The following is a 21696-nucleotide window of genomic DNA, read 5'->3' on the forward strand; positions in this document are numbered from 1 at the left end:
AGCCGAGCCACTCCCAGATACCTGACCCCACAAAGACAATACGAGAGAATAAATGATTAGCATTGCTTTCAGCCATTCAGTTTTAGGGTGATTTGTTACACAGCATTAAATAAGTCAAACGAGTTAACAGACGATGACAATTTATATTGTCGTTACTAACTTGTATGCCAACGGCATAGTGTGGCACTCACTGTGCCCGAGGCATGATTCCAAACACCTCACGGGGATTAACTCATTTAATCTTCACGGCGACCATCTGCAATGGGGACTGCTGGGATCTCCATTCTACATATAGGGAAACTGAGGCACAGCATGTTTAAATAAGTTGCAGTGAGTGGCAGAGCTGGAACACGGCTCCAGGGGCTGTGCCCCTGGCCACTCTCGTTCTTCCTCCTGAACCAAGCCATAACCAGAAATGTGGCACCAAGAAGCAGGAAATGCTCTAAAGTTCACAGAGCCTACTTTTAAGGGACGGAAGATGGGGAGAAAAAGGAAAAGAACCAAGCCTCTTCTCTTCTCCCAGCCCCTCCAGGTGTCTACCTTTGTCCTCGGGTTTCAGCTCTGTCTCTATGCTGCCGGTAGACTGGGCCCAGACCAGAGCCAACTCGCCTCTCCCAAGTCAGTGAACAAGGTCGCTAAAAGTCCGCACAATGTTTTAAAGCTCTCGTCACCTCTCCTCGGATAGGGTTCTGATCCGTTGAGATGACCAACTTCCCCTCTGCACATCTAACTCAGTGCAAGCCTCATCCCTGCTTCTTCAGAGTGGCCAACTTCTTAAAACATGTCAGGTCTTTAGAGTGGGGGGGAAATTCTCAAAGAAGACAACTGCATCAGGGCAGGATCAGGATACACAAAGCACGTGTTCTACGGTCCCAGTCCATGCCCTTTACAGACATGACTAATCAATCGCCTCTTTCCCACTCAGTCCGGATGCAGCCTCAGCCCCCTTCACCCCACGGGGCAGCAGGCGGCCACTTCCACAGGTTCTGGGCTGGTAGTAGAGCCAAGACCTATTTACCATTCCGGCTCTAACAGGATAAAGACGAAACACCAAAAGCAACAGACTGGAACTAATCCCTCTACTTTCCAAGGAAGTAAAAGGCTCCCTGCCTCCACGGCTCCGACCCCTCCTACCCAAAACCCATTTTCAGCACAGCAAGAGCTTAGAAGAGATTTTGAAAAGAGAAGAGGCTGCAAGAAAACATTGACCTTGGTGTTAATGACGGTATGAGGACGAAGGCCCATGCTGGGAGGTGTCCCGGGGCCCATAGATGATGGTGCCTTAGGAACCAATGACTCCGCAGCAGCTGGACCGGAAAGGACTTACCCCGAAGTCAAGGTAAACTGGGAATGTAGTCACATTCTTTACTTTACATAAAACCTGCCGACAACCTCCTAGCACGTTAGAGGGGGCTCGTGAACACATGTAAGGACCAGCGCGGCCCAAAGAAATAGAATGCTAGCCCCACAGAGAATTTACAAATTTCTAGTAGCCACATTAAAAAAGTAAAAAGAAACAGGTAAAAATAATGTTAATAATATATTTTATTTAGCCCAATACATCCAAATATTATCATTTCAAAATGTAGTCAGTATTTTAAAAATCTTTTCTTGTACTAAGTCTTTGAAATCAGTGTATGTTACATTTACAGTGCATTTCTTTTTTTTCTTTCTTTTTTTAAAGAGTTTATTTATTTATTTGACAGAGATAGAGAGCACAAGTAGGCAGAACGGCAGGCAGAGGGAGAGGGAGAAGCAGGCTCTCTGCTGAGTGGGGAGCCCGACATGGGGCTCGATCCCAGGACCCTGGGATCATGTCCTGAGCCAAAGGCAGATGCTTAACCGACTGAGCCACCCAGGTGTCCCACATTTACGGCACATTTCAACTGAGACACTAAATTTTCACCAGAAATACTTGATCCATATTGAGATTTCATAAAATTTACAGTTGAAAATGTAGATTCCACATACTTCACTTCTTCTAAACACTCCTAAAAGTTGACCAATAATTGAAATGAGTGTCTCCTTTTCAATTTAAATTAAATAAAATTAAAAGCTCAGTTCCCCCTGTCACACTAGCCACACATCAAGCACTCAGTAGCCACACGTGGCTGGTGGCCACATAGTGGTCAGTGCACATCCGGACCATGCAGGGCTCTGGCTACCCAGGGGCAGGTGCCGTCCTCCACCAGAGCCCCTGTGACCATGCTCAGGGCACCTATGGCCTGGCTCTGCAGAACATTCTTGTTCAGGCCTGTCACCTCATAACCAGTGTCACTGTCTGACCGGGCCCAGGCCCCTTCTAACTCTCTCTGTGTGGCTTGCCCTCAGTTTTGCCCCCGCTCAGCCCTTCAGATCTCCCAGACTCCCAGCACTGCAGTTCTCCTGCAAGCCCACGCCCACCTGGCTCCCAACCCCCCACCCCCACCCCCAGGCGTGGTTCAGAGACCCTGCTTGCCTGGAAGGGCTGAGCAGGTGATGCTGCATTCGGTGCTACACAAAAAAACAGGGGTTGGCTATCTTGGGGTGCACCAGGGACAAGCCACTTTCTTCCCATGTTTTGGGAGAAGACCCTTGCCATTTTCATGCCCCCACAAGGTGGCTCCAAGGCTGTAATAAAACATTACCCTGGGCAGTCTCTGCTTTCTACCTGGCAAATTCCTTTTGGCTTATGGCTCCAAAAAGCCCTCCATCACCTTTCCTGGTCCTCGCAGTGTGTGAGCTCTGTCCCTCGGTTCCCTTGCTCCCTCTGGCCTCGGGTTGGTGAACTATTTGGGGGCTTTGGCTCAATCCTACCACTTGACTCCTTCAAGGCATCAACACCACCTCAGACATCACTAATCGATCCCATGTTCTTTCTTCCTGAGCCTCAGGCAGGGCTCCACCCCAAACCCTGGGATAATGCCCCCAACCTCTCCTACTCCCCTCAGTCTCTTCCCGTCCCAGCCCCCCAGGGAGGAATGTCACATGGAGGGGAAAAGATGGCTTCTAAGCAAAGAATCTGGTCACAGACGTGTGAGGCACCAGAAGCTATCCCCCCACCAAAACCGACTGCAGACTTGGCAACTTGTCAACATGGGTCCCCTCTGGCTGTGGCCTCCGCAGGTCAGACCCCCTTGAAATGAAAGACCTTGGAATGTCAGAAGTACTCCCCAACAGTTGGTTGAAAGAAGCTAAAAGCCAGCGCGGCTGGGAGAAGATAAAGGGATGAAAATCTGAACTCTGAAAATCAGCCTCGAAAAGGGCATGACTGACAGCGGTCTGGAATTGAGTGTGTGTGACCTGAAGCACAAAGTGAGAGCGCTGGCTGCTTCCAGGGGACACATGAAGCCTTATCATACCAGTCACCGGGCCCTGGGAAAGCCACCTGAACACCAGTGGACACAGTCTCAGACAGGGCCCGGGCAGAGCCATCTGGCTCCTGAAAGTAGCCCCTTTCTTCCACTGCCTGCCTTTTCTTCCACTGCCTGCCTGATAAAAAACTGTGTGGGTTCCTTGATCCTGCCAGGCCTCAGGTGCCCACCTCCATGTCTGAGGGAAGGCCCCGGATGCTTCCGCCTTTGGGGTTCTGCAGGTACAGAGGGGGAACCTGCTTGTACAGAAGGACAAGACTTCCAAGTTTCTGCATTGCCAGAAAACATCCTTTCCAGAGTCCCAAATGCACCTGAGGAGAACGCAATGAACCGGACGGACGAGGAAACAAAGGGGGACTTGATCAGGTACCACCATATGGAGGAATTCTCCTTCCCACACAGAGCTCTCCCTCCTGAGACAGAGCCCTCCCCCACCCTGCATCACTCCAGTATTTCAACAAGGGCCCCATTATCTTTTGTTTTTTAAATCTCTTCAGGCACCAGCACCCTCCATTCCCCCTCACCAGCAGAGAGAGACAGAGAGAGAGAGAGAGAGAGAGAGAGGCAACACACACAAGTACCTCATTGATCTCACATTAAAAGGAAATGAAGTGTTCTAGCCATAGAATATTTTTCAAAGAACTTAGGTTTACCTCTTTAAGAATCAACACTCCCCATTATATTTGATCATATTTCTGGAAAATTTTCTCAATGGAATGACAGTCCACTGACGTACCCAGCCCGTACACTTTGTGTAATTTATCACTTCCTGATGACTCAGGGACATGCTTCTGAGCCTCTTTACCACAGCCTACGGGCCTAACGATCCAGACTTCCACCTTGGGCCACTTTTACCCTTGCTGAGCTGCCCTGGCCAAGCGCACCGGGCACACACCCTGCAGAGATTGTGCCCTGGGCCTGGGTCGTCTGGAACACTCTCCCGCTAGATGCCTGTATGGTTCTCTCTTTCCATGCATGACACAGCTCAAACACCATCTTGTCTGGGAGGCCTCTCCTGGCCATCTTTCTCTCATCTCTCTGTCCCCTTTTGTGACTTTATTTTATTTCCATGATATCTGCCAGCACACCCCCTTATGCATTGTATATTTATCTGTTTATGGTCTGTCTCTCCCACTAGGATGCAAGCTCCTCAAGAGCAGGGCTTTTTACCCATTCTGTTATCTCCAGAGCCTGGAGCAGTCATGACACATAGTAAGTGCTCAGTAAATAATTGTCAAGAGAAGGAATCAATGATGCCACTCACTTCTGACCAGTGTGGGCTTGTTAGGGAAGAGGGGGCTTGCTCCAACCTCCTATGGCCTTTCCTGGTTGGTCCTCTGCTGTCAACTGATGCTTCTCAGGAGACCAGCAGCTCCTAGCAATTCTCTCATCTCGCTTCTCCTAATCGGCTGGATTCATAGCCCAGGAAAAGCTAAAGGTTGCCGGGAGACGGCCAACCTCCTGATCTCCTTAAACTGATTTTTACAATGTTCATTTCCAGGCTGTGGCCTAAGGACAATTGCACACCTGTCTTCTGAGTCAAGTCCAAGGGTGCAGGGCTATTAATTTTCTACTCAGGGGTCTTTGTAGTTCTCAGCTTGTTGAGATGTCTGCAGTCCACCCGCAGACACTCCTACATGTGAGTGTGTGAGCATTCCCCAGACACACAAACACCCTAGGCTTCTAGTTCAGCAGAGGGGAGCTGCAGAACTCCATCAGACAGTGTTCCAAGGGAAGAGAATGGGGAGGGAGTAGGTCCAGTTTTGTTTTTTGTTTTTTTAAAGATTTTATTTATTTATTTGACAGAGAGAGACACAGCAAGAGAGGGGACACAAGCAGGGGCAGAGGGAGAGGGAGAAGCAGGCTTCCCGCTGAGCAGGGAGCCCGATGCGGGGCTCGATCCCAGGACCCTGGGATCATGACCTGAGCCAAAGGCAGACAGACGCTTAACAACTGAGCCACCCAGGCGCCCGGGAGTAGGTCCAGTTTATTCCTTATGAGAATTTGAAGGTTTCACGCTCTTCTGCACACGAATGGTCTGGCTCTTTGTACACCTCACCCTCTGGCCTTATTCTCCTTCATTTAGGCACTATCAGACCTTGAGCCTTGGCTTGGGGCCACCTCACTTCTGCAGATGCATGTCAACAAAATCAAAGATGGTTTGAGTTGGGAGGCGCCTCGGAGATCCTACAGTTCAACCCTCATCTGACAGATGAGGAGACTAAGGCTCAGAGAGAGGAGGTGACTCACCTAAGAAAACGTCGCCCCTTGGGGGCAAGGCTGAGCCTAGAAGTGGGTCACTTGGTTTTCATTCCACATCATCTCTCCATCCCCTCACATCTTCATCCCCAGAGGCCACCATCTGTTTCCATCCCAGGCCACACTGTTCTGCCTGGTCCTGGCCCTGCGAGGGCCCATAATGGCAGGTCTGACACTCTGAGCGTGTCGAGAGATGTCACCCACCTCTGAGCCCTGAGACAATGTTGTTCCTGATGTACACCGAGCCACACCTCACTTCTTGGAATGGCAGGAAAGAGGCACTGGGGCCCTTAAGCTACACTTGAAGCTCTTCCTAATGGGTCCAGAAGAGTAGAAAGGCTCTACCTGGGGCAGACTTGCCTCCATGTCTTCCCAAATGTGGCCTTATCTTGTCTAGGGAGTACAATCGAAAAGGGTTCTTCCATTTGCCACCTCAGTTTAAAATACTCCAGCCTGCCACTCCTACCTATTCTGATATGTTCACAAAAGTCCTCCAGGTGGTCACGCTGTCTCCAGCCAGATACTCTTCTAGGGTGTAGCTGAAATTCAGGGTGTGGAGGAGACAGGCAGGCCTGGGCTTCAGTCGGGCAGGAAAGCTTTGTGGGCCTCGTTCTGAGGAGCAGGAAAGACACTCAAGAGGTTTGCTATTTTGTGGCCTTGCCTCGGACCAGCCTTGGCCCCCAGTGCCTCCCTGCTCCCGGCTCCAAAGGAACAGGGAGGGGACAGCCCAGCAGCCGTTATGGGTCTCTCAGTCATCCTCCTCCCTGGCCTGGCCTCCATGTGCTCAGCCAGCCTTGCTCCCCAGGGCACCAGGTCTCTTGTGGTGCAAGAATTGGACCCTATTTCAAACCCCATTACAGAGCTGCCTGACGTCTTAGGAGACATGTGGGACAAAAAGCCTTTCCTCACCCCCTCGCAAGTGCTGCTGGAAGGAAGCGCTGACCTACTGACAGGGGGTGTGAAGAGAAACCCTCGTCAGCCATTGGCCTATTCCAATGACGGACGGTTCAGTGACCAAGTTTTCCTTCTCTCTCCCTGCAACTTCTACCATCTGGCCCCAGTTCTATTCTTTCACGCCCTATGGAATAAGTCACATAAGTCTCTTGCCTTTTCTGTTGGCTCAGTGCTAATAAGCACTGATGGGAGATTCAGAAGTGTGAGACGTGGTTAAGAAGTTTACTTTCATTGAGGAGTCAAGAGTGATTTTATTCAGTCACTGAATACTTTTAAAAATAATTATCCCAATGGGCCTTATCATTATAATGTTAATAGACGTTTATTATAAAAAATGTTGAGGAGCACCTGGGTGGTACAGTCAGTTAAAGCACCCGACTCTTGGTTTTGGCTCAGGTCTGATCTCAGGGTCGTAGGATCGAGCCTCACATCAGGGTCCGCGTTCAGTGTGGAGTCTGCTTGAGTTTCTCTCTCCCTCTCCCTTTGCCCCCTACAGTGCTCTCTCTCTCTCTCAAATAAATAAATAAATCTTTAAAAAAAATGTTGAGGGGTACCTGGGTGGCTCAGTCAGTTAAGACTCTTGATCTTGGCTCAGTCTTGATCTCATGGTTGTGAGTTCGAGCCCCACCCTGGGCGTGGAGCCTACTTAAAAAAAAAAATGTTTTAAAAGCCAAAAGATGGAAAGGGGGATTATTCATAATCCTATTTTCCTACTGCTAACATTTTGTTCTAAATGTTTTTGCATTTCTTCCCCCACCAAATGTTTATGGAGTAAACACAAAGCAAGGTGCTGATCTAGGTGCTCCAGGAAAGACAAACTGGTGCATCAGACTTGGGTCTTGCCCTAAAGATGCTTCAGGGGACAGAAGACATAGCATGAGCCTCAGAGGCAGAAATATCTCGTTTTAAAGGCACTTCCTACTTGCCTGATCATGGATAAGTAAGCCTCAGTTTACTCATATGTTACCTGGACCTGATGATGACACCTACCTTGCTAGGTTGTTGAGGGGAATCAGGGAGGTTAAAGTTTGTGAGACATCTACCATCAAAGTTGCCAATGAATGTAGCCTCCATAAATATCTGACAGGGGTAATGGCCATTCCAGAGGCCAGACAAGCACAGATCAAAGAGCACAAATGTCCGTGTACAGAAGACACATGAAGGCCCTGCAGACCATTTCCAGAGCCATTGCACCGTTGGCAAGTGCACCCAGCAAACTGTCTGATTTAGCTGCGCGGGTGTGATCATCACTGACTCCGGTCTGAGATGCTCCTCTCCGAAACCCTGGGTTTCCGGTCTAGTTAGCCTCCTTGTGCCTTTGCCCCCAGGTCCCAGGGAAGGTGTTTCGGGTCTCCTCCAGAAGCAGCCAGGGGCTAAATCTTCAATCTGCTAACTGTAATGAACTGCTCAGATACACGCTCCCCTCTGACCCCAGGGCGGTTCCCTCCACTGCGGCAAGACGGCTTCCTGGGCAGTTCAGCCGGCCTCTCCTGCGCCCCTCCACATCTCCTGAAATGGCATTTCCAGGCCCGAGGGCTTCCTCTGCTCGCAGAGCTGATAAACTCGACTACCAGAGATGAAAGCAGCCCGTGGCGGGAACTGCTGCTACTACACAGAAATATGGGGCCCATCGGAAGAGTGAGCAGCACCCTAGAATCCTGGGACCTCGGGCCTCAGGCTCCCAGGGAGGTGACTTTTGGGCTCTCAGGCCCTTACCAGTCTTGGTGCCTTTGTGCTGTCCCCAAGTCCTATGGTCAAGTCGCAACATGACCCAGGCTGGGACCCCAGTGACGGGAGACCAGGCGCTTCCCAATCTGAGCATCTTGGCAAGGGGAACTGCGGGTGTTCGCGAATCCTCCCCATGCTCTTTCTTGTGTGTGGCGCCAAGACAAATGAAATATAAAATCATTTTCTGTGCTTTAGGCAAACTCTATTCCCACAGTTCCTAAATGCACACATTATAAATAAAATATAAACCCATCCCGATCTGACTGAAGCCTCTGCTCTCAGGGAACAGCACAGAAAAGCCGTCAGTCACCTGTGTCCCCCTTCTGCTAGGTGAGCAGGGATCCCTTAGAGGCCTCGGGGGTCACTGCAGGACCTTCTCCTGACAGAGGCCTGCCCCTCCACAAGCAATAAACCTCACAACACCCTTCAGGAAAATTCCCTTAAAGCCATTTATTTGCTTCTAGAAATGAAGTTCTCATCAGCTTGTCTAAGGATCAACAAACCTTACAAATCATTTAACCCCAATTTGACATAAAATAACCAAGGTCCAGAGATATAAATATTTTGTCCATGGTCATCAGCAGTATTCCAATTGGAGGATAAGAAAACTCCAGTTCGGGGCGCCTGGGTGGCTCAGTCGTTAAGCGTCTGCCTTCGGCTCAGGTCATGATCCCGGGGTCCTGGGATTGAGCCCCATGTCGGGTTCCCTGCCTGACAGGGAGTCTGCTTCTCCCTCTCCCCCTGCTTGAACTTGCCTGCTCTCTCTCCCTCTCTCTCTCAAATAAATAAATAAAATCTTGAAAAAAAAAAAAGAAAAGAAAAAAGAAAACTCCAGTTTAAGAAAACTCATGCCTAAGACTTTCACGGTTCCAAACAGGAAATGTTGCAAATGAGTACCCCTATCCTGAAAATATTCATAATGGACAGTCTTTTAAAAATATGTCTGCAAAGTGAAATTCCGTGTAACACCTTAGCATCCCACCCATGCCTCTTAGAGAACTAGCATATGGAAAACCTGGGTGCCAAACCAATCACAAATGTTCTTCCCTACTGCGAGGTCTGAAGACTGAAGGCCGGCCGTGTCTGCGCGGCCGCCTGCTTCAGCTGCTGACCGGACCCAGCATGCATCAACTTAGATTCAAGTGGATTTCCCCAAATCCACTGCCTTGCCCCAAAAATACAGCATGGAAAAATCACAAACCCTGCCACATCATAAGCAGCCGTTTAGGGATGGAGTCAGTATCTCCCTGTAGTTTTACACATTCCGTAACCAATTTTTCACATCAAAATTTGTGACACATGGGCTGACAGCAGGACAGAATATTAAAAATCAGGACCTCCCTGAGAAATCCGGGCCATACGGTTGCTATGCCGACACCCCACAATGCCAAACAGCGCCTCCAAGGTCTAGAAGCAACTTGGCTGGCTTCGAACAGCCCAGACATTGTGAAGGCAGAGCTGCCCCCCTGGCCCAGGCTGTTAGGCAGACCCTCCCTTTCCCAGCTCTGTTCTCTGATTCCCCAGGGGAGTGATGATGACGCCTGTCTGAATTTTCTCAGCCTCTGTCAGCAGGGCTGGCCACATCATTCCCTAAGAATTTGAAAACCCACATGCAGTGTCCTGGCCCAACTAGACAGAGACATGTTTTGGAATGGCAAGACCAGTGAGAGGTTCACCACAGCGTTCCGGGAGAAAGCAATCCTCAGCTGCACCTGCCCCTTTTAGGCTGGACATAGGGTCCGACTCTCGGAGAAAATGAACATGCATTCCCCTATCTCTTTGGTTACGGTCAGGTTGGAGGCAGGAACAAAGTACTGGGGGGAGGGGGGTATGAAGCTTGTCTGTTCCCAGAGCCGGGCAGAAGTCCTACTTCATTCGCCTAACAAGTACTTATTAAGTCTCGCTGTGTGCATCAATATGGAGATGTAAGAAGCTTCCAGCATAGTTCCTGCGTGACAGCGTGTATGACTAAGAATCCTCCTGAAGTGAAATACCTTGGAAGGTAGGAAGACAATGCAAGCCTGTGTCCAGGGAGGTGTGTGACTTCGGACCAATGCCTATGGAACAGACACCCAGGGCTAAAACTGAAGAACAGAGAGGGAGCTGGCCGTGCCCCTAGGTGGCCAGAGAACAGTCTGCGGCTCACTCCCCGGAACTCCCACTCTCCCTCTCTTCCTGCACCTCCACTCCCTGGCTCCCGGGATCTTCCTGATATTCCTGCACACTTTAAACTTAGCTTCCAGTTCACAGCCCTGCTCCAATCTGCAGCAAGTCGAACCCCATGGGAACAAGGAGAGGGCCAGAGGATGTTCACTGGCACCCCCTCATGATCTCCAATTTCCACCCCTCAAAACAAGTGCCACGTGCCTCCCCCAGAGCCCACCCCACCATTCCAGGGCTCTCGGTCTGAGCTGCCTTCCCAGCAGATCTCAGAGGGCAAGGAGAAGTGAGGATAGGTTCAAGAGCAAGGTCAGGATTGGGAAGGACAGACAACTGTGAGGAGACCCAACCTGGGCTCTGCTCCAATCGGCAGTTTCCCTGAGCTCTCTTCCTTTCCATTCCTCTCTCCCCTCCATCCTCCCCTCCTCCTCCCCTTCCAGCTCAGACCCTCCACCCCGCACGTCACCAGAGCAAAGGACAGAACATCTGGCCAGCCTGCCTCTCCCGGCGCTCCAAGCCCACCTACCCTGAGACCAGGGCTGGCCCTCGCAGGATGTAAGAACGGGCTGCTCTCAGATGGGCCCACGCCTGCGCAAGCTCCCTGCCGGTCTGGGGCCACTACTGACTGGTTCGGCCAGTTCCCACTCCAATCTGTCAGTCTGCCCAGATCCCAATACCCTGGGGTCTTTACACTGGAGGCTTTATCCTCATCAGCCTTTCCGTCCAAACATCCTCAAGTGCTTTGGGAACAGTTCCTAGTGGCAAGGACCCTCAGCTCAGAAGGGAACACTCCACCTAATGAGGCTCACCCACAAGTTCAACCCGACAGGAATCTGGGAATTGGGAGAGGGAGGCTGGGGAAAACCCATAAACCCCAAGGTCTCCTCAGGCAAGGCTAGGAAATATGGTTCCTCTGCAGGGGTTTTTTACCTTCTTGGGCGGGGGGGGGGTTGGGGGTTGACAAGACACGGCATCTGGGGCAGGTTGGGAATATGAGAACACTTCCACACCGACAGCCGCCTCCTCCATATTCCTGGGGCTCAGCTGCCTTTGCAGAAATACCCCAGATTCTACTCCACACAAGCCTTCGCCCTCCTGAACCCGCACCTCCCTCCGGGAGGAGCTCCACACTCTTCCCTCCCCAGGCCTAGATCTTTCCCATCAGAATGGCCACCCTGCTCTACTCTCCCACCCTCAGCCCCCACACTTTGCTCTCCCTCCTCCTGGTCCTCTTCTGGTCAAGCCGCCCCAGCCCAGCAGCTTGTCCCGAGGGTCGCCCAAGGCTCTCGCCCGCCACCGGCCCCGCCCGACCGCGCCTCTCCGCCGGTCCCAGAGCCGCCCGCCTCAACAGGTGCCCCTGCCACACAGGGCTGTCACACGGGGCCCGGGCGGAGGCGGCGACAGCAACGCCCCCTGCAGGGCGGCGGGGGCTCCGCACGCCCCAGCCCAAGTCCCCGGAGAGCCTAGGGCCCCGGCAGCGCCGCGGAGGCCCCCGCCGCGCTCCGCCACCTTTGTCTCCCCGCGGAGCTGACCTCGAGAGAGGGAATCTCCCAGCCCTAGCGCACACACTGCCAGCTCGCCCGTCATGAGGGACCCTCGTGTTGGGGTGAAGGGCGCATACGGGAAGAGACCTTTCCCGGACCCAGAGAATGCCGCGGGTGTTAGTGGGGGAGTCCTCCGTGCCAGAGAAGCAAGTTCAAGTTGATCCGGGCCGAAAAGGGGGCGCAAAGCCGGGCGCAGCCCCTAGCGACCCTGCCTTACCCAGCGCCCCCACCCCACGTCCTTTGCCCCCCGGAGACTAGAGAAGGGGTGCGCACCGCCACCTACGCGCTCAGCCGCGCGAGGTTCCCACTGCCGGCTCGCTGCGCGCACGGTGCAGCCTCCTTCCTGGGGCGGGCGAGGTGCGGGCAGCCCCCGGCCCCCGACCCCCGGCCCCCGGCTCCGGCGGCGCAGTGCTGAGAGAGCCACGTTCCCAGTCGCGCGCGCACGCCGGGCCCACCAAACTTGCAGCACTTTCTCCCAGCCCCCACCCTCTGTCACCCTCCCTCCATCCTTGCGCCCTGGCCCTGCGGGCCCGACAGAGGTTGCCATAACAACGGACAGGAATGCTCCAACATATACAAAGCCGGCAGGGCGCGGCGGGCACGCAGCCCCCGGCCCCGCGCCCTCTGCAGCCGCGCGGGGCTAAGGACGCGCGCCGCGGCTCCCCGGCCGGCCGCCCGGCGCGCAGGGCGTACTCACAATGAGCGGGATGGTGCGGTCCTCGCGGAGCTGCTCTGGCCTCCCGCCGGCCCTCTGCGCGCCCCGGCCGCCGGAGGATGCTGCGTGGGCTCGGTTGTCCTGCCATAAGTAGTAGAAAGTGCCCAGGATCCAGGCAACGGTCAGGATGGCGATGGCATTGGCGCGGATCCTCCTCATGGTGGGCGGGCGGGCGGCCCGAGTGGGGGCCCGGGCCGGCTTGCTCTCGGGGCCGGGGTGGGGGCGCTCGCAGCCCCAGCTGTTTGTTTTCGCTCGCGCCTGGCTGCTCAGTCCTGCAGAGCAGAAAAGGGAGAGAGGTGGGGGGTGGGGGGTGATAGGGAGAGACAGGAGCGCGGAGCGATCCTCACGGTCCTAATGCCCTTCAGCCCCGAGCGCGCGCGTCCCCCGGGCGCCCATTCATTCGCGCGCAGAGCCTGCCCCGCGCTCCGGCCACCGCCGGCCGCCTGGGCCGCTGCGCACCGGGAGAGGAGCACGACCGGTGCGAAGCGGCGCGGGAGCAAGGCCCCGCGAGCCAGACGCCCGCGGTGGAATGGCGACGGGCCAGAGCCAGCCTCCGCTCCCACCGCTCAGCGACCGAACGCCCGGTGGCTGCCCCCGCGCGGCCCTGGTCGGTCCCGCCTACTTCCACACCCCCCTCCCCCCCCACCGCTCCCGGCCCGAGCGGCCCTGAGTCACCGGCTGGAGATGCGCGACCCCGGCCCCGGGCCCGCGCCGCGAAGCTGCAGTTCTGGGCTGCGCTCGGAACTGCGCTCTGGTGCGGGGTTTAAGGTGTGTTCTGCGAGGCCTCGGGAAGGGACGGCTGGGCGGGAGGAGAGTCTGGAGTTTGCACGGGAATCCTCCGCAGCCTAGGATTCCGAGCCGCCCGAGGGCCCGCCCGGAGGAGGGATTGGAAGCTGGTGCACTTGACATTCGAAGAGAGCGGAGTGGGTGCGACTCTGCTTCACCGCCAGGGAAAGAATGGGGATACAACTACCCCACATCTTCCATTGGCCTGGGGCTCCCAGCTTTCAGGAGGCTTCCCTCCAGACCCTTCATTTCCCCTGAACAACCATGAGGTATTATCACCGCTATTTGTCAGGGAGAAAGGAGACCAGAGAGGCTGGAAGATTGGCCCGAGGCCACACGACTAATTAGTGGGCAGAGCCCAGTCTAGAAGCCATCTCTCCGTTTGCCCTTTCCACAAAGTGCAAAACACGGTGGTGTGAGACACGGACGCAGAAATCACTGTCCCAGCCCCGGAGGCACTGAGACTTCTGTGTGAACTGCTCGTGTTCAGAGCAGAAGGCAAGGTGGGCTAAATGAGTTCTAGAAGAGCAGCAGTGTCGGGCCCAGAGCAGACTCACAGCGAGTAGATGTTACATAAACCAAGCTGGGATCACAGAGGAAGAAATAATGTATTGCAAGGTAGTCTTAAAGAAGACTTCTCACAGAAGGTGGATAAACCTTTGAATAAATTCTTAAGAGGCAGGACAGGGCAAGGTATTAGATGCATGAATAACCAGAGCAAAGGTCCAGAGGATGGCAGTGCTTGATGTGTTCCAGAAAAGAGAGCTGCCTGGTATTGCTGGGGCCCAGGATGCTGGAAAGGACTTGGGAGTTGACTTTGGGCAGGCTGGGCCCTGGAATGCCAGGGGCGGAGTTGGCGGGGAGTTTGCTTCTTGCTGGTGCGGGTGCTCCTGGACCCTGGCTCTCACGGAGGGTCCCGGCCCACATAATGTCCCCGACTCCAAATGAAGCTGCCTCAGGAATCAGGCAAAGGTGAGGTCACAGCTCATGCCTTCCCCAGCCACCCCCATCAGTGATCCCCATCAGCACCCTGTTTCTCCAACATGCAGGACTGAACCATGCGTGTAATAGATGCTCATTCCGTTTCTGTTGGAATGAGGTAAAATGAAGAAAGAAAAGCCCAACGAGTTTTTGCTGCAGAAAGATCATCGTTGCCACTGCAGTACCCTCTTCCTCACTCAGAACACAAACCGCGAGGACATGTCGGCAAGTCCAGAAATGGCCCCACCGAGAATAGGACCCTGGAAAGAGAGTGTACAAAGAGGGTCTCACAGAGGGTAGCAGGGAATCCACGGCCTAAGCCAGGTGGCAGTCAGGAACAACAGGAGATGGGTGTGGAGATGCCACTGGCCCAGGAGCCGTGGGCCAGCCTTGCTCTCCTGGGGTCTCTTGCCTGGGGGGTTTAATTAGACTGCCATAGAGGCCAGGATTCATTTCCAGAGATAGAGAAAACCACTGTCAAGCCATAGCCTGGTTTCCGCAGGAATCATGGCACTGACCAGTGGTCATGTCCTCTGGGGGAAGCCAGGAAAACCTTGCTGCTTAAGAGTCAGGCCCCACAGGCATTTCCAAACAACAAGAAAATGTGATGGGGGGCGCCTGGGTTGGCTCAGTCGTTAAGCGTCTGCCTTCGGCTCAGGTCATGATCCCGGGGGCCCTGGGGTCGAGCCCCGCATCGGGCTCCCTCTTCAGCGGGAAGCCTGCTTCTCCCTCTCCCACTCCACCTGCTTGTGTTCCCTCTCTTGCTGTGTGTCTCTCTCTCTCTCTGTCAAATAAATAAATGGAATCTTAAAAAAAAAATGTAAAGGAGCTGCCCTCCTGTGCCCCACTTTCACATAGGCTCTCAGGTCAGCGAAGTGGAAAGACTTGGGGAATGGCCCTCTGTTGCCACGGGCTCCTTCCGTCAGCCCAGCCTGGCCTATGCACGTCTAGCTGCCTCTGGTCTTGAGAAAACCAGGTAAGAGGACATGGGATCCAAAGACATTACATCAACCCCCTAGTGAGAAGCTCCAAACTCACCCTAGGCATGGGGAATGAAGCTGGAGATCAAAATCAGGCTCATGGGGTCTCTGATGGCTCGAGAAGGAGAGCTGTACGAGGAGAGGGAGGGAAGGAGGAGCTGGAATTTGGCAGGATTTTTGCATGTCTCACCTCTTACTCCCCAGGGGTCAGTGGTGAGGATGCTATGCCTCTGTACCAATTGTCACTCCCTGGTAGCTCTGTCTGGAACAGAAGGCTGTCTGCCCCCACCCATGCACCCCCATGCCACCACCACGAGAAGAACCCAGAGGGACATAGCCTCTCTGGATGATGTTTGACTTCACAGCCAGCCCTCCCTTAGATGGACACAGTAAAATTCCCCCCACTCCCCCGAGAGCGGGGGTGGAGGGGTGCAGGTAAGGAGGCCGGTTATTACCATGCTCATTTGGCCGACGGAAATTTGACGTAGGCAGAGGTTAAGTGATGGGCCTCAAGTAACGGGCACGTTGGAAGAGCCAGGAACTTGGGGCTGCCGCCTCAGCTACAGCCCATGGGCTTTCTTCCAGATTTGAATCCTAAATAGGTGTAGGGCTGAGGCTCAGCCCTCCCTGAGATGGATTTCAGTGTTCAGAGATGACAGTGAGCATTGTATCCTCTCTGGTCCTAGGAATGGAGTCCAGCGGAACCAGAGAATCAAAGCGACACCTAAGAGACTTGGTGTTGCCCAGCATTCACTGAACACGAGCGGTAATAATAGCTGTAGTTCACTGGGTACCCAGCAGGTGCCAGCAGCCGAGCCGGCTCCTCACATCTGTGATCTCTGAAGCGCCACAGCCCGCAGACCCGGACCTGGGGAAACTGGGTGGGCGGGCGACGAGAGCCATACAGCAGGGAAGAGGTGGGGCTGGATTTGAGTCTGTTCCCCATGCCAGTGTCTGGGTGCCAGGACAGGGCTTCTGAGCACACTGGGCGGTCTGCAGGGTGGTCAGAAGTTCTGTGTGCAGGGACCTCAGCTCCCCACTGGGGCCTCCATTTTCTCCTCTGGAAGAGGAGGGATTCAGGGAGATGACCTCCAAGGTCCCTCCAACTGTGCCCTTTTGGACTGCTGGTTCCTTGGGCATTTTCTTCCAAAATGTGGCATTGCTCTCCGCATGGGCCTTCTCTATTAAAGCTGTCGAAGCCAGCACTCAGGTCAGCTGGGCAAAGCCATGTGCCCTGGGTGCTCCCAGAGGCCCCAGGGAACTCTCTGCCCCTGTGCATTTGATGTGGGGGTGGATAACAGAGGGGAGGAAGGCTGTATAGTTCGGGTGAGACCCTGGCTCTGGAGTGGGACCACCTGTATTCAAATGCTGGTTCTGTCCCGTATTAGGAGAGTGGCTTGGGCAAACTCTTACCCTCAGTTGCCTCAACTGTAAGGGGTATTGACAGCCCTTAACTTGCAGCACTGTTGGGAAAGGTAGGAAATAAAGCATGTAAACCCCGGGGCTGGTAAGCCGCCCAGGCCCCCACCCCACGTCGCCCCTCGTACAGGTATTGCCGCTGGCTTCCGGGTGAGGGGCTTTCGGAAGGCCTGCCCCGGGCACATGTGGGGGATTGCTCACCAGGGCTGCGAAGGAGGACAGAGCTCGGACCGGCCCAACAAGGATGACTGTCCTGCCCCACCGGGGGATGGCTGCCTGTCTCTTTAGAGCCTGTGCTCAGCAGCCTGGAGGGGGCAGAGGCAGCGTGCAGGGCCCCAGCTGCTGCTGGGTGTCCATTCTTGCCAGCATACCCATCACCCTTGAGACTGCGTCAGCTTAGACGCCTCTTGCCCAGCCTGCAGCTGCAGCAGGGACCCGGACGGTGGGTGAGGGGGACTGGTTAGACCGCCGTGTCGGCTCTAAGCAGAAAAGGAGGCAGACATGGTGAACAGAATGTATGTTACCAGGCAACAGGCACTGTGCCAAAGCAAGATCTCAGAATACTCACCATGACCCTGTGAGGAAGGGGGTGACCCTCTCCCTTGCACAGACGAAGAGACTGGTGCCCGCAGAGGTCCTCCAGCCATCAGTGGCACGTACCATCCCCACTGCCAGCACTGAAGGCACCACGGTACCTAAGGGAAGGTTATTTCTAAGCCAAGTTTCTTATAAACCATCAAGGAGAGGACCTGGCTCTTTGAAAGGAGCTCCAAGAGTCTTATCAGGCCTAGATCTCCTATTTGGCTTTTCAGATTGGTTTCTGCCACTGGGGTGTAAGCCCCATGAGGCCAGGAGCTCCCCGTGGTCTCCCCAGCACTTAGAACAGCGCTTGGCATGTAGCCGCACATAGTACGTGCTCAGTAAGTACTTGTTGCTGGCAGGAAGGGAAGGAAGAGGAGTGGGTAGCTGTGTGCAACATTGGTGCAGGACTGGAGCCCAGAGAAAGCGAGTGACTCGTCTGGGGTCAGTGTGGGCCAGTGGGTGGGGAGCAACTCAGGTTCCCCAACAGTGCTTCCTCAGGAGCACTGCCTCCCTCCCTGCAACCCCAGGACCAGGGGCCAAATGCTGCTGCCCCAGGATGGCAGGGTGGAGGGTGGGGGGCGGAAAGGTCCTCTGTGGTCCCACCAGAATCTGGGAGGAGTGACCCTGGTTCTGGAGGATAACTGCAGGAACTACGAATATTATTACTGATCATGAGATGAGTCAGCTGTTGCATTTGGGAATAATAAGATTGCAGAGGCTGAGGGTTAATTAGAAATGTGTCAAATGCTTTTTCTTAACAGTAAGGAATTTCTGCAAAGGACAAATGCATAAACGAAGCCAGCTGGTCAGCAGAATTGGTCCCAGAGGCAGAGCCCTCCGCGAGGCCTCCCTGACCTCCCCATCTCTCGGGTGCTCTCCTTCATCCCTTCCCCCACTCCACAGCCTCTGTGGCGATGAGTGGCAAAGGTCCTCAGAGCCGGACAGATGGCCCAAAAGGCCAGGGCAGGGCTTGCCACATGCCCGTCTCTCACCCTTGAATGGGAGTTCCTCTGAGCAGGGCCTGGCCGCTTTCTTTTGTCACCGGTTCTAGCACAGCCTCTGGCCATTGCGGCAGCACTCCCTGGATGTTTGTGCGATGAGTGAATGAGTAGATAAATACCTAGGGGGGAGGGCTGTTGCTACTCCCCATTCTGTCCCATGAAAATGCCACAGGCCTGCTTACCCGCGGGGTGGTATGCCCATCCCTTTCTTTCCTTTCCTTTCCTTTCCTTCTCGAGTGCCTACCACACCAGGCAATTCCAGGTTCCAGGGACACGAAAGTGAACAAAACCTGATCACAGCTTCTGAGGAGCCCAGTAACTGATCATGGGGAAATACACATCAATTGTCACAAGAGGATATAATGGAACTCTCTAGAAGCACAAAGGGTGCTTCTTCAAGTAAGAAGTCACCTGAGAGCTGAATCTTAAAGGGCAGGCAAGTAGGCAAGAATGGAAGGGTGTTCTGGGAAGAGGAGGAGGCAAACAGAGGACACTAGGATGTGGAAGTGTGTGGGAACACAGGAAATGGTGAGGGGCTTGGGGGTAGGGGGTGCTGATGGCAACAGGGTAGAGACGTAGGCACTGACCGGTTAACAGATGTCTTCTCTGCCTTTCTAGGACGTTTGGACTTACTCTGGTAAGCCATGGAGAACCATCTAAGATTTTAAACCAGGGAGTGACATGATTAGTTATAAATTTTAGTGAGGCGGGGATCACAAGGATACCGCGATTGTCCAAGCAAGCAGTACTGTGGGCCTAGGTTAGGGCAGAAACTCTGGAGGAGAGAGAGAGGGCAGACTCAAAGGATTTGGTGATCAGTTGGAAGTGGGGTTAGAGAAAGGAATGAAGAATAGCATGCAAATTTCTTGTGTAGGAGACAAGTGCTTTGGTGTAAGGTAACCAACTATTAACGGGAAACGCAGATGGAGGAACAGATTTGGGAGGCATGTTCAACCGAACTGGAGCTCTCTGTGGTCTGTCCCGAAAGGCGGCTGTAAATCCAGGTCTGGTGCTTAGAAAGAGAAGTGGAAGGAACCGGTCAGGTAGACATGAGAAAACCAGAAGCACAATTGGGGCAAATGTGTTGCTGGATGGCTGCCCATGCGCCCAGCACCTAGACATAGGAGAGAACCACGTGCATCAGAGATTGGGACTTCTGGATCCCTTGAGTGAAAATGAAGCCACAGAGAACTGGTGGTTTTTTCCGCCTCCATCAGATGCCCTGTCTCAAGGCCCCAGACCCAAGCTCTTGGGAAATCTCATTTCTTTATCAAGGACCTTGTCACCTGGTACATATTAGGATGGACCCCTAGACTTAGGGCTGGAGCAAAATTTGGCTGAGAAAGAGATTACACAGTAAGACCGGAGAGAATCTGAAATGCAAAGAGACCGCTGGCCCTGCTCCTGCATCTCCTTTTGTCTAACTGGGCCTGTAGTTGATACCTCCATTTTCCCTGACAAACTTGGAGGTGGAAATTAAGGGAATGTTCCTGGGATTGGTACATATTTTGAAGCTCTCAGCAAGGCTGAAAATATCCATCGATATATTTTGAAGTGTAATTTCCACTCCCTTACCAGCCAAAATAATTGAACAGGAAGAAAAAGCTGTTAATGCAGGGAGGCGTGTAACATCAGATCCACATTGCCTGGAAATTTACCATTTCAAAGCAATTGAGGGTTTTTACTGCCAGTGTTTACAGTCATACATGTGCCCTCTCACTGAAGCCATCAAAAGGCCCATCAGTCTGGCTTGGACACTGAAATCGTTCACAGTGTGTGGAGCAAACGTCAAAGCAGAGAGAATTTTTCAAAATTATCCTGCCGGTTTGTCGGCATATAAATCGTGGGGTGTTGCCTCCCGGGAGGCGGTGTAAAGAGCTGGGGTCGTTGGTGCTCCTGGATCCCGTGGTGGCAGAGCTCCACGGTGGCATGGCCAGGCACTCCCTCCTTGCACCCTTGGCATCTCGGACCTGGGGTCCATGCACAGGTTGTCCTCCTACTCAAGTCTGGGCGGGCATTTCTCCCTCCGGCCCAACAAAAACGCCTGCATCTGCCTCCAGTCCAGGGACCCCAGGTCCGAGGGGTGTGGGTTCCTCAGTAGAGGAGTGACGTCATGCTGCCTCTTACAGCCTCTGCCCAGCTCAGCAGGAGAGACAGACAGTAGACTTTGCCGACTTTCATCTTCTGTCGCGGCCAGTGCCTGTGTGTGTGTGTGTGTGTGTGTGTGTGCACGCGCATGTGTGCTATTTTTCAATTAGAATGTGACTTCAGGTTTTTCCTGGAAATTACCGATTTCCTTCCCCATGTTTGTATCCAATGGAGGAAATTTTTAGACCCGTGCCCAATCATCTGTCTTTCATTCCAGGATCCCTATCTTTCCAAAGGCCACTACCCAAAAAGTGCCATTACCTCATGTGGGGACCCTGGAAAAGTCACTTTCTGGGCCTCTTGTGTTTGAAATGAAGGCTTTGTTACAAGGGACTCGGAAGGTCCTTTCCAGTGCTAGCATTTTAAGACTCTAGTTAGTTATTTTAAACCGTTCCTGCCCCAGCAAGAATTATTGGCAATAAACCGAGATACAGTTTTCTTTATTATCATTTAGTCCCTCCACACACATTACATACATACATATATATCCGAACAATTTAAAATATTCCATTGGGTCAAGAATCTAAAAACTTCTGGATTACAGCAGACCTAAAAAGGAGAAGTAAGAATGTACAAGAAATTGGTACATCCAGGATGCCTGAGGAAGGGAACTTGAGAACAGAAGCGGGAGACTTTTCATCATACATTCTTTTGTATCTTTTGATTTCTTTGCCATATGCATTTATTACCTCTTCAGTTTAAACATTTTTTAAACAAGAGAAGAGTTTTCCTTTCTCTTTCTTCAACCACGAGCCTCTCTGCAGCTCACTTCCTGGGGGCAGAGGAGGCCACGATAGGGCTGGCGTCATGGCCGGAAGCCACCCCTCAGCCCAGGCCCTGCCCAAGACCAGTCCCAGCCCTCCAGCCGGTGTGGCCAACAGCCCTGCTCCCCCGTGTACGTGGAGGGTTCTCTGGGTGGGCACCACTGCGGGCTGCCTTTGCCACGGGCACTCCAGCTGAGCTGTCGAACTGCTATAGGGACTCCATTCTAGGCGTTCCAAAAAGGGGCTAGCTCTCCCGGCTCCAGCAGCCTGTGGGCAAAGGGGCCCAAGAGTCCAGGAAATGGGGAAGTACATGCATCTAGCT

The 21696-nt window shown here is 53.6% G+C and overlaps 1 protein-coding gene across 1 annotated transcript in view; it reads right to left on the minus strand.

The window, feature by feature from the left end:
• Positions 1-13246, minus strand: part of GALNT16 (polypeptide N-acetylgalactosaminyltransferase 16) — a 78259-nt gene extending 65013 nt beyond the window's left edge. Inside the window, exon 1 of the mRNA XM_081829750.1 lies at positions 12696-13246. Coding sequence (XP_081685876.1) covers positions 12696-12872 — 177 coding nt within the window. The 5' untranslated portion in view covers positions 12873-13246. The remainder of the gene's footprint in view (positions 1-12695) is intronic.
• Positions 13247-21696: the final 8450 nt, after the last annotated feature.

This window comes from Leptonychotes weddellii, chromosome 9 (assembly GCF_054177405.1).
Source record: "Leptonychotes weddellii isolate Sample4059 chromosome 9, ASM5417740v2, whole genome shotgun sequence".
In the NCBI taxonomy this organism is placed as follows: Eukaryota; Metazoa; Chordata; class Mammalia; order Carnivora; family Phocidae; genus Leptonychotes; species Leptonychotes weddellii.